Source organism: Pteropus vampyrus, unplaced genomic scaffold (assembly GCF_000151845.1).
Source record: "Pteropus vampyrus isolate Shadow unplaced genomic scaffold, Pvam_2.0 Scaffold80, whole genome shotgun sequence".
NCBI classification, from domain to species: domain Eukaryota; kingdom Metazoa; phylum Chordata; class Mammalia; order Chiroptera; family Pteropodidae; genus Pteropus; species Pteropus vampyrus.
In genome coordinates, this window is record NW_011888861.1 from 6,454,778 (window position 1) to 6,467,742 (window position 12,965).

General features: G+C 43.9%; 1 protein-coding gene across 2 annotated transcripts in view; it reads left to right on the top strand.

The window, feature by feature from the left end:
- Positions 1 to 12,574, top strand: part of GFOD1 (glucose-fructose oxidoreductase domain containing 1) — a 104,807-nt gene extending 92,233 nt beyond the window's left edge. For both annotated transcript variants that reach the window (XM_011362885.2, XM_011362886.2), the window contains one exon: positions 5,493 to 12,574. In XM_011362885.2, the coding sequence (XP_011361187.1) occupies positions 5,493 to 6,412 (920 nt within the window). In that variant the 3' untranslated portion in view covers positions 6,413 to 12,574. The remainder of the gene's footprint in view (positions 1 to 5,492) is intronic.
- Positions 12,575 to 12,965: the final 391 nt, after the last annotated feature.

Consider the following 12,965-nt stretch of genomic DNA (forward strand, 5'->3'; position numbering starts at 1 on the left):
CTCCCCCCACCTCCCCTCACCTCCCCAAAGACCCAGCCAAACTCTTTGTCTTCATGAAAAGGGGTAAATAGTCTCTGTGGAGTGGGTTTTAAAGACTTCTGCAGAATACCCCAGCCAGTCTTGATGTATTCTCTGACACCTATCCATAATCACACTGTACAACCTTGACAAGATTCCAAGACGTCTATTTCTGGGTACAGGGACAGACCCCTGGGTGGAGCAAGTTAAGCGTGGTGTGACCAGTGGTGTGACCAGGGCTACCGCTATCCTCCAGAGCCCCCCAGTGCCCTGGAAGCTCCTGCTGTTCCTCTACGTAGTCATAAGCTCCAGCGAGCTTTGCTGAAACTCTCCAGCTGCTCGGGAAATGTTTGGGGCTTGGCAAAACACAAAACACTTTTTCTTAGCACTTAGTATTTTTTCCTGCTTTCCATTTTGCACTGCCTGTTTATTTGGAGTGAAATTGAGTCCATGTGTTTCAAATCCCTTTGCCTGATTCTCCACAGCATGATTTTCTCTAAGACTATCCGAAGTCCCAAAGTTTTAGATCTTTTGCTTTAGAAGGAGAACACGACACCTTTCCACAGGATAATCTGAACCCTAAATCTAAAGGGAGCGTGTTTTGCGTGACACTCTGAAAGACTGGCAGATGCAGGACGGTAGAGGTGGCCCTCCCATGAGCAAGCACAGACTCTCCTCTTAGGATATGCAGAACAGAAACCAGGGTTGTATCTTTGCCCTCATAGTCCCTCATTAGGAATCAGCCATGGCTGTTTTGAGGACAGGCTCACAAAGGGGCCTCCTGCCTCTTCCTGAGCTTCTCTCCCTGAAGATGAGTCCTTCAGTTTCTGTCTCCCTGGTGGAATATATTTACCTTCATATCAAAGGAATGTCAGAGCCATGTTCTTGGGGAGGAGTACAAGATTTTGCCCTTACTTATTATTTCCTTTCCAGCACAAAATGTAAAGAGAGGGCTTTTCTTTAAAGAGCCCATTATAGCACTTTCTCTGGGGGTGGCAAGAAAGGCATTGTGCTAAGACACATGAAAATCATGAAGACACTAAAGATATGCAGTATTTTCTGGAGAGATAAACCCAGGCTGACAGAGGCAATTTGAGGGCAGATATCTTGTGTGTTTTCTTTGGGAGAAATCCAACATATACTCGATGGCATCTGACACACCCAGGATTGTGGGGCATGTCAATCCTATGCTCAGACAATGCAAATTCCCTTTACATTACATGTTTTTTTAGAGGCGAGGGGAATGTTCTGTGTCACACTAATGACTTACACGTGGGTGTGCGCGCGCGCGCACACACACACACACACACACACACACAGTTTCTGATGACTGGACGTCTACAATTAGAATTGAATTCCTTGAAGTATAAACTTTCAGTTATAAGATGAATAAGATCTGAGGTAGTAAAACATGGTGATTATAGTTGAAAACACTGTATTGTATCATTGAAATTTGCTAAGAGGGTAGAACTTAAATGTTCTCACACACACACAAAAGATTAATATGAGAGGTGATGGATGTGTTAATTAAATAGATAGGGGGAATCCATATGCATATACGTATATCAAATCACCATGATATACACTTTAAACCTTATAATTTTATATGGCAAGTACATCTCAATAAAGCTAAAATAAAACAAACAAACCAAAAATAAAATAAAATAAAATAAAACCCAAGCAAACAACAACAATAAAATAATAGAATTGCATTTCTTTAGCCTAAGCCCCTGATTCTTGTTAAGTTATAAGAACCTTGGAATATCAGGTTTTGGGCATTTTGGTAGGGCAGATTTTGGTGGGGAAAATCTGGGAAGGAGAATTTAAGGATCTTGAGGGTTCCAGAGTGGGCTTTGCAGAAGCTCCTCCAAGGAGTAAGGTTGATGTAATACTGTCCAGAACAGAGAGAAACTTTGCTTTACAAATCTGAAGCAAACGATGAAGGACCTTACTAGCTCTGGATTTTGGGTTCCTTTTAAAACTGGAAGCATTATTTTATTTTTAACACTATGTCATAAACACTTCAAAAAGTTACCCTACAATTTCTAGGAGATGCCTGTTCCTCAGAACCTGAGGGCACTGTGCATGGGCTTGTGATGTGAGTGAAATTTTTTGTGTACGTTTGAATTACATCTGGAGAGAGTCCATAGCTTTTGCCAGGATCATAAAATGGTCCTAAGGAATTGGAGCAAGAAGACCTGGCAACGTAGTCAGAGCCTCTGAAACACTCAAAGTTCAAGGTCAGGGGTGCTTTCGCCAGCTTGTTGGGGCACAGGTACTGGGACAAGTCTGTTGGCTCTGGGACCTGCCTGCCCACCCTAGTCTGTGGAAGGCCCTTCTACCATCACATGAACCTTGTCCTTCAAAGGTCCTCATGTCTCCTTTGGGCTTTTAAAAAGAAAAACTCATTTTTTAATTTTTTCCGAACATAAAAGAAGAAACTTAGAAAATGTGGAAAAACATAGTGAAGACAATAAAAATTAGTCATAATCTTACTAATTAATTAATCACTGTAAACATTTTGAGATAGTCCCATTCAGATTTTTTCTTTTTCTTTTGTCTTTTTAAGAGAGTGTTGAGGTCATAGAATGTCTACGAATAGAGGCTTTTTCACTGAACGTTACATCATAATCATCTTGCTTGCCATTAAAAAGTCTTTATAAGCATCATTTTCAGTGGCTGCACAATATTCCATTATATGGCTGTACTATAGCTTACTTACCCATTCTTCTAGTGTTGGGCATTTGCATTGTTCTCAGCTTTTTGCTTTAATAAATAATGCATGAGAAGCATCTCTGGGCAAGAAACTGTGCTTACATTTTAGATGATTTCTTTATGATAGATTCCTAGAAGTCTCTTTTGACTTTTGAAGATATTATGAGTTAAGATGTTGCTGAAATCCAACTGTAAAGTGTGAATTTTGCAAAAGACTGTGGGCAGAGAGGTGGGGCCGGGCATCTACACTCACTGGGCTTCTGTGGTACACACAACACACCTCTAGGTGCTGGGGGTGTAGTGGAGACATAAGAAATTAGAAGACCCAGCCTTTATCCTTGAGAGACTTAACGTATAGTGTGGAACCACAACTTACATAAATAGGCTAAAGGAAGAGATGCCCATATCAGATCCTTCGGGGAGCCATGTGTGAATTTCAGAATGTGGTAGTTTTGTGTATGTGTTCACATTGCATTTTCTAGAGGGGGAGTCTATAGCTTTCATCAGAATCTTTTCATCTACAGAGCTACAAAGAATTTCAGTGATTGTTTTGGGTGTGTGGAGGGAGAGTGAATTAATTTTCCCAGTTTACATTTTTCTCTTACTATTTCATTTTATAGTTTTATAATAGAAAAAAATAAAATTGACTTTTTTTTTTTTTTCACGTGCTGTTAATATGACTGATAGAGTGTAACAAGAAGAGGGCAGTCAGGAGTCCTGGTTTTGGGGATCTTGAGGTAGGGTATAGGAGAGGCCATAGCCTGTACCCAACAGGCGTGAGACAGATTTTGGAAGCATTTGTCACCTGTCCCTGCAGTGACCTACCAATCCGTTTACATGTAAATCTGCTCCTGCCAGCATGAGCAGGTGTTATATGACCCTAATGCCCACAGGACCATATTATCAGAACATTAGGTTATGCAGGTGCATGGCACTTTGGTAATACAAACCAATGTTTCCTCATCCCTCTGCTAGAGCCTCAGTCCTCACCTAGTTGCTCAGAGTTAAAGGTGCTTCTTATTCTCATTCATGGTCATAGGAAAGCCAGCCAGCTTTCCTGATAAGGAGATGTAGAAAAGGCAAGGAGATACGGTCACCATCTAGCTTCCAGGCCCTTCATTCAGGGCCAGAATTAGATGTGCACGTGGAAATTGACAGCTATCAATTGTATTTATTTTCCAAACTCTGTTCTGGCCATGTCTATTATTTGGCTAGTTCTTCCAATGGGAAAATGAGAGAGCCATTTGCTTAGGCTCTGGCCTTTTCCAGGCATCTCCACTGTACAGATACATACAGTTGCAGGACTTTCACGGAACCCTATCTCAGCTCGACCTGTGAGAATTCGTGGATTTTGTCCAGTTAAGCGCCCATAGACAGGATGACTGGGATGGGGGCATGTGTCTCATCACTCCCTTTCCCAAGTGGTATCTCCCTCACCTGTGGCTGGAGTGCCCAGGACCCGATTAGAGGGTCTATGTGCAGAACATGACTGGACAACAGAGACCTGCCCTGGCAGGCATGTGCCTTAACTAGGAAGCTCCGCTAGACTTTTCACCTAGCATCCTTCAATCTGGCTTGCTAACAAAATTCACATAATTCGCTCTCTTTTTTTGGTGGTCGGGGGGAGTTCAAGTTGGCTCTTCATCCAGGTTTAGGTGATTTGTTTTTCTTTCCTGACTCATGGCTTCTGGCTTCTGTGGAATAAATCCCTCTCCTTCCCTGTCATTCTCCTTTCCTCTGATGCTTTGTTTTCTCTGGACCCAGAACAACTTAGTCGTGTGAAGGGCTTTCACATACCTGTAATTTATGCAGTCATCACATAAGCCTCAGTTCCATTGGCCAAAAGCACCAAACCCCACCGTGAGACAGTCGGGGAGGAACCGGCCACTGCCCACTTCAGGTACAGGGAATAGTTGCTCTTCCCATAAGGAGCCGGAAAACACTAAACCAACACATCTGTGACCACTGCCGGCCCTAATTCATAATGCAAAGTAAACAAGCAAGATAACACTCAAAATATAATCTTTGTTGGTGGTTGTAAGGGAGACAGCTTAGACCTTTGAAGGATATCATTAAGAAATTCCTCCGCATACTTAATCAGACTCACCTTGGCCATGATTTAAGCTTATGAATTCTGGTTCTATCCAGACAGAGACACTGTTTTTTCCTCCACATATGATGTTTTAAATAATACATTTCAAATAAAAGTTATATTTTACATATTAAAAAATATAAAACATTTTATACGTAAGATAATTCTAATAAAACATATTTCATATTACATGTAAAAAGATTACATTGTATGATTTACTAGAACTCATATTTTATATTTAAATACTTTAAATATGTAAATATTTTACAAGTAACATATTTGTGTATAAAATGTTATATACATAAAATATTAAATGAGGCATTTTATATTATATTTTAAATATTTTAAAATATTTCAAAACATTTCTAAAATATGGGCTATTTAAATATTTTAAAATAAATCAATGTTTATATCAACGCCGATGGTTTAATACTAAAATTAAGTAGTTCGGCTTAACTATGTGATAACTGAATACACGATATTGAAATATATAGAATATACCATTTTTACATAAATAAAAGGTGTTATAAAATATTCTTAAATAGTAATAAGATTATCCCATCAGGTCTGCTTCCCCTTCCAAGGATTAAAGTCTGGGGGCCACAGCGCCCCCTATCACTCCCTCTCTTCCAGTGCCCTGATCTGCCGTTTTTCCTCCCGCCTACAGGCATCGGCAAGAATGTCATCTGCGACCGCACCGCCACGCCACTGGACGCCTTCCGCATGATGTCGGCCGCCCACTACTACCCCAAGCTCATGAGCATCATGGGCAACGTGCTGCGTTTCCTCCCGGCCTTCGTGCGCATGAAGCAGCTCATCGAGGAGGGCTACGTGGGCGAGCTGCTGGTGTGCGAGGTGCAAGTGCACAGCGGTAGCCTCCTGGGCAAGAAGTACAACTGGAGCTGCGACGACTTGATGGGCGGCGGTGGCCTGCACTCAGTGGGCACCTACATCATCGACCTGCTCACCTTCCTCACCGGCCAGAAGGCGGTCAAGGTCCATGGGCTGCTCAAGACCTTCGTGAAACAGACCGACCACATCAAGGGCATCCGCCAGATCACCAGCGATGACTTCTGCACCTTCCAGATGGTACTGGAGGGCGGGGTGTGCTGCACTGTCACCCTCAACTTCAATGTCCCCGGCGAGTTCAAGCAGGATGTGACCGTGGTGGGTTCGGCCGGGCGCCTGCTGGCAGCAGGCACAGACCTGTACGGGCAGCGCAACAGCGCTGCGGAGCAGGAGCTGCTGCTGCAGGACGCCACGCCTGTCAGCAACTCCCTGCTGCCCGAGAAGGCCTTCAGCGACATCCCCTCGCCCTACCTGCGTGGCACCATCAAGATGATGCAGGCCGTGCGCCAGGCCTTCCAGGACCAGGATGACCGGCGCACGTGGGACGGACGGCCTCTCACCATGGCTGCCACCTTCGACGACTGCCTGTATGCCCTCTGCGTAGTGGACACCATCAAGAGGTCCAGCCAGACGGGCGAGTGGCAGAACATTGCCATCATGACCGAGGAACCTGAGCTAAGCCCTGCCTACCTGATCAGCGAAGCCATGCGCCGGAGCAGGATGTCCCTGTACTGTTAGCACAGCCTGGGAGTATAGGCCTTCTGCATTGGGCCCAAGGAGGGGGAAAGGCACGGGAGAGAGGTGGCCTGGGAAGAGTGTGAGTTAGAGAGGTGGAGGGACATGGGAATAATGGCATCTGGGAAGGTGAACCCCAGCCCAGGTGAAGGGTTCCAAACAAGACTGTTGGGAGGCTGAGCGAATAGCCAGAGGGCCTGCCTTTCCTGAGATCATCCCTGCTGGGCATTTGCTCCAGAGGAAGGAGGTTCAGCTGCCTCTGCTGCTCTTTTCTGTGAGAAGCAAGGAGGGGTGGCTTTCTTCATCATCTCATCCACTCCCCACACTTTGGCCTCCTTTGCAAGCCAAATGCTCCTGTGAGGTCAAGGCTCCGTACCTGATAGCAAGTTTAGTTGGTGTAGGCTCCCCCCAACCCCTACACACAACTGGCAGGAGATAGCACATCCTCACATATCCACACAAGTCTTGTTAGTCTGGGGAAAGGTGGGGGTGCGGTGAGTTGATGAGAAAGTTCAAATTCCACGAAAGCCACTTTAAGTGTCTGAAGGAAAAAGTATTTGGCAGCAAAGTGTACAGCTTTCTTGATTGACTGGTCTTCCTCATAGGAAGAACAAGGTAGTGTCTTCCTGATAGGCTCACTGCCCTTTACCTGGCCTCAGGTGGGTTAAGGGAGTGCCAGGAATGGCCAGCAGAGAGATGGATTCTTTCAGCCAAAGAGGGAGAGCAAGAACCCTGCTTGAAAACAGATGAGGCAAAGAATAAAATATCCTTTTGAATTATAAAACTATAATGAGCCACCTTATAACACTACCTGTGGAGTAGAATTGAGTGTAAGAGGAATCCTGTACTGAAGTGTTGTCCTTTCAACTGGCTTTCTAGGCAGGGCCAAGGAGACAGCAAGAGATGTGGGTCTGACTACAAGCTCATATGCTGCCCTCAAGAACTGGGAACAGCTGTGTGCCCCAGTGTTGCAGTGGGTGTTCTCCAGCAGAAGGGACAGTGAGCCAGCCCTGGACTTGCTTTGTGCTCAAACGCCCATCTCTCCTACTGAGCTGGGGAATGGCTTTTAGAAGAGTCACCCAGCTTGTGGATTTAAAAGGGAAGTCTTCAGTTATAACTCATATAATTCTCTTCCCTTAAAAAAAGTCAAGGTTCTTTTTCCTTTGCTTTCACTATTCTAATACCCCCACCCAAATTTTAATAGGTATTAAAACAAAAAGGCAACAAAGAGCATAATATTCAGTGTTTCTAAAATGGGGTTTTAGATCTCTCTCAGGTGTACCTTCATGTAGGGTTGAGAAGCTAATGTTGAAAAAAACATTCTATTCCTTGGTCTCCTTTCTCTCTTGTCTTGTCACCCTCTGCTTACAGAGCTTTTATTGGAGCTGGCAGACTGCAGGCTCAGAGCAGGCAGTGCCAGAAGGGAACAACCTAGGGCACAAACACACACAAGGGTTTATAAATGCTCACTACCACCAAATGTCACTAAGATCGCTCTTAAAAATTCAGACCTTGTCTTGAAAGACAGACCAAGTCAAATACATTTTGAAAACAGGGAATTGTCTTTTTGTTATTTTTGCTTAGTCCTTCATTCCACAGAAGACATTTGTCAGGGTTGGATGTGGAGACTAGTACTTGTAAATCAACAGCTTCACAGCTCACAGAAATACAGCAGTTGTCTTTGGCACGCAACTGAGGTTTAGACTGCTTTTCAAATAACTGGCAGTAGAACTTGAAGAAAATTTCAGGGGCCAAGAGTCCTTCACTCCTCTACACGCTCCCTGGCTCTGAGTAAGCAGACACTGAAAATGAATGGAACCATCAGTTGTGTCCCCCATTCTCCTCCCAGAGTCAGTACACAATGGAGCCCAGGCTGCCTGGGAGTGCAGTGTAGGCATGTCCAAACGTTATGGGAATCGTGGTCATTTTCTAGCACAGAGGAGCAAGGCTTGCCTTCCTGGAAACAATCACCCTATTTCCTGGGGCCTTTGCTACAACATGGTATGGTTAGTGGGCTGAAACTCTCTGTGGTATGTTAATGGTCCCTGTCTGTTTTCAGACTTCATGATGAAATGCCAGCTTTTGTAGCTATCAGTTCAAAACTAGAAATTTGGTAAAATGGAAGTCTCCCAGTAATAATTTGAGCAGAGGGCCATACCATGGACTGTTTTGGTTTAGGTTCTCCTAAATTGCCCTCAGGATAGCTTTTGTGGAAACTTTAGTGGAATGATTTTTTTTTTTTTTTCCTAGCTAGCCTGAAAGGCTGTGGTTAAGAAAAAAGGATAGGAAACTAGAAGACTCTCTGGTCTCATTTTTCTAAGTTGTTCATAATCTAAGTAGGGAATTTAGGGGGGGTTTCAATTTGACGTTTCTATATTTAACCAAAATACTTGGGAGGATTTTATTTCTTCCAAAGGCCTCTGAGCTCTGTGATAGTCAGTGTCTAAAACAGAAATTCTTATTGGAGGCTGGGATATATAGAAAGAATATATGTTGTTTAAAAGAAGCATGAGAAATATTTTAGTAAGTGTATTCAAATGTTAGCTATTGAAATGCATGTAATAGGTAGATGCAGGAATGAGGGGAAGACTCAGATCGTTCTTTTTTTAATACGAAAATGATAGTCAATGGGTTTAAGATACTTCTTTAGTACTCCTTTTGTTCCTATCTCACCACGTGCAAAGACTTGATTGAGAGCTGCAATATGAAGCTGAAATCTCAAAATCATGCCCTCAGGGGTCTGGGTACCATCAGCTGACTCTGACCTAGAATAAGTCTCAGCAATAATCAAGCTCTCTCTGCTTTGTTTATTGTGTTTCAAGGACCCAATATAATGGAGGCATCACTTCAGAGTCATCACATCTAGTTCCCTTTGACTGATTTCTTACCATCCTTGTTTGGATGAAAATTTTGGCTCATGCTGCTGGACACCTCTACAGCTGTCCCAAATTCTGAATTCTGAGAGAGTGGGTAGGCCAGGAGTTCTTACAGTGGCATCCACAGTGTTTGGGCATGCTCTGGGCTTATTTGGAAAGTTTATATTCCCTGCATGTTCTTCTGGAGAGAGAGTCCATGACCACTGTCAGTTTCTCCACAATTTCTCCTTTCAATGAGAGGCATGGCAGGGGACTACAGATACTCCTTAACCTACCTGGCAGCAGATACCTCTGTGTCAGGTGTATCTGAACTCTAGCAGCGGTCTTGGCCAATTCTTACTCAAGATGAACTTCTCCCAGAGCCTTCTCCCTTTGCAAAGAGCCATCCAAGTACTCTCTGCTCCAGCATTTCTTGATATCCACTGTGTGCAAGGTATTTTCAGTACATTACCTCATTCAATCCATGAAAAACAACCCCATCATATTAAATATTGTTATTCCCAATTTACACATGAGAAAATCGAGGCTCTGAGTAGAAAAAGAAGTTGCTCAGTCACACAACGATTAAGCAGAAGTGGGGTGTCCTGAATCTGAACCACGTTGCCTCCAAGAAGAAAGATTTGTTCCTCGGTATTTTTTTTCAGGCAGGAAAGTAGTCCTTGTCCAACACTGTCAGATCTGCTCTCATGCCCTGTGGAGCATCTGTGATTAGAGCTGAATGTGACCTGCATGGGCCTCCCCTCTACTGCTGTGACACCCTCCTGTTGAGCAGGATGCCACATCTGATGTTCTGCCAGAAGGTTGTTTAGAGCTGCAAATGGAAGTAGTCAATTTTTCCTCCCCTTCTAAGATGGAAATATCACTCAACTTCTTTTAAAATCGACTTCCTAACTTACTGTTGATTGTAGGTAATGCAGCAAACTGCAGAGTTGGGGATTTTTAAAACGTCATCGGCCGATTATGATAGATGGCCTTGGCGTTTCCTCTCAGCGGTCTGAGTATAACGTAGGAAAATGTCTTTTCTCAGGGAGTGGAGCTTTTTTAAGTTCATGTGTTTGTGACTCAGATTTTAGCTGTATATTGCATTCGTTCCTTTATACTCTCTTTACTCTCTTCATCTTGTCTCATAGCCACAGTTGTTGCATTTGACCTGTGGTCATAAATTAGGTTTCTGATTCCATCTGTTTTACTCTGGTGGGTATGGGGCATTCAGCATTACTGATGCTATCCTGGGGAGAAAGTAAATCCAGTTGCATCTGAAGAGACTTCAGAACCCAATATGGTCAGTTCCTTTATTTTACAAGAAGTTAAGTGATGGCCAAGGTCACACTGCTTCTTAGTGGTAGAGCCAGGCTGGAAGCCCAGTTTCTGACTCAAAGTCACATCCTGCCTCACACAGCACCTTCAGATCTCTCAGACTGGGAGAGGGAGGCTCAGAGAGGTAAAAAAAACTTGTCCGAGGTCCCATGGCTAGTTGGTGGAAGAGTCGCAATTAGAACTCAATCTGCAACGGACTGTATTTCCTGAGCTGTTGCAGCTGAATCAATTTTCCAGGAACTCACTTATGTCTTGAATGTACTCATAAAACTAGCGGTTTAAAATGTCCCATTGTGATTGTAATGTGAAGTTATCTCTAATTTGTATTGTATTTGGCGAGGACGGGACATAATTTCAGATGTGCACCTTCAGTATGTCCTGAGACCTGCTCTACTTATACTCCCCCTACACCTCTTCTAGATACAGATCTAGCTTAAGACTCCTGTTCCACCTATTGCTGACTTTTTTGGGGCCAATCAAAGCCCTGAAGTTTACCAGGCAGAGGCCATGACATTGGGGAGCTCATTAAAAAATCAACTATCAGAGCCCTGCATTTCAGTTCTTTTTTGGGGACAGGAAGGTGCACAATGAAGGAAAAGCTGTGCACTTCAGTCTTAACCGGCAGCCAGCATCCCTAACCCTAGGCAGAAGAGGGGGCAGATGGGGGTGTTCCATTTCAGGGGACAGTCCTGACTTCATTGGGCTGCCAGGACTTCTCACAAGAGGAGGGAAGACTCCTGTGCTGCTTTAAGAGGTGATGGGCTCTAGTGGTCTCATTGGAGTCTGGAGGTGAGGCCAGTACCGTATCTGAGTGACCATATCAGTTGGCAGTGTAAGATGGTGGCCTACTGACCTTTTCCTTCTCCACGTCACAGTCTCTATTTGCTGGAGCCCTTGGGAGGGCTACTGAAGTGTCTGGCTCTCAGGCTATTCAAGCGTTGCACTACTGAATACTCCTGAATCTGTTGTACCTGTTTCTGTTTACACCAGCAGTGAGTAGAGGAATGACAAGACCACTTTATATGTCATGGTCGTAGGCTTAGTGTGGCAATCAAAAGCTTACCTGGGCGGGTGGCCAGGGCCTACAGAATAACCATGGCGTCACATTGTCTCTGTCTCTCTCTCTTTCCTTACCCAGCCTTCTGTTGTCCTCTGCAGCCATCACAAGGGCTAAGCTGTCAGATGAGCCGCTTGGTTTCTCCTTATGAATGCGATGACTTACTTGTGATTCTAGTCTAATTCCAGGTAGAGAAACAAAACAAAAGCAAGTGACTTGACCAGCTCCATTGCTCCCCTCCTTCTCTTTCAGGCATCCAAATGCATTTAGTATTCTGTCCCTGTGCCTTGCCCAGGGGAAGGAGAAGTTTCTAGCAATTATGGCTTTCTGTTTGTTGCCTGGTGCTTTTACAGTACTTCATTTTTTTTTTTAACCAAAATTGCATTTGTTTGGTTGTCATTGTCAAATATATATTTATTGTGTTTTACAAATATGAGTATATAAATGTATGTATATGTATAAAACCAAACTTATGTATAAAAAGTCAAGGCATGTATACTAGATATTTTAAAGAATTATTTATCAAGGGAAAAAGATCTGTGTTATAAAGTAAAAAGAGTCTATATTTTCTATATAATGTAGATAGCAAAAAATAGCTTATAAATTATAGAAGGTTTTGGTTTTTTTATCATTAAAGAAAAAAAAGGACAATGAATGCAGCTGTTCTTCATGTTTCAAAGGCCAAACTCCTGTGGGAGGTGGCCTTCCCTACTGGGCTCACGGCCGTGCAGTCTGTGCTCCAGGCCTGGGAGCCGATGCCCAGTGCCACCCCTGCGATGTTCGTGCGCCGTGGTTGGCATCACTCAACCAGCTGGCATGTGCCACTTCACACATGGCTTCTTGCTGTTCTCCACAGTTTGCATTGGTGGGATAAAGGAATGAGAGTAGTAAATAAAAATTGAAGAGAAGAAACGATTCTAGCTGTTTATCTGTTTATTAGATGCAGGTGCTCTAGCCCATGAGTCAGGTACCTGGCCAGTTTGTGGGATTTGAAGCAAGAATGGGGGTGGGAATGATGGTGGTGCGTTGGTGTGTGTGTGTGTGTGTGTGCGCGCGCGCGCGTGCGTGCGTGCGTGCGTGCAGCGTGGAGAGAGGCTGTTCATGTGTCAGCATCCGTGAAGCTGAACAATGGGAATCAACTGACCTGCTTTTTGATTGTAGATGTATTGAGTGTTAGAAGTGGAGGCACTCTGGAGCAATCTAGTTCAAACTCTCATTTTGGAATTGTGGAAATGGAGGGGAGATAACCTATCCAAGACTAGTCAAGATAAACAAGAAGAGGACGACATGGATTGTAGAACGGGGA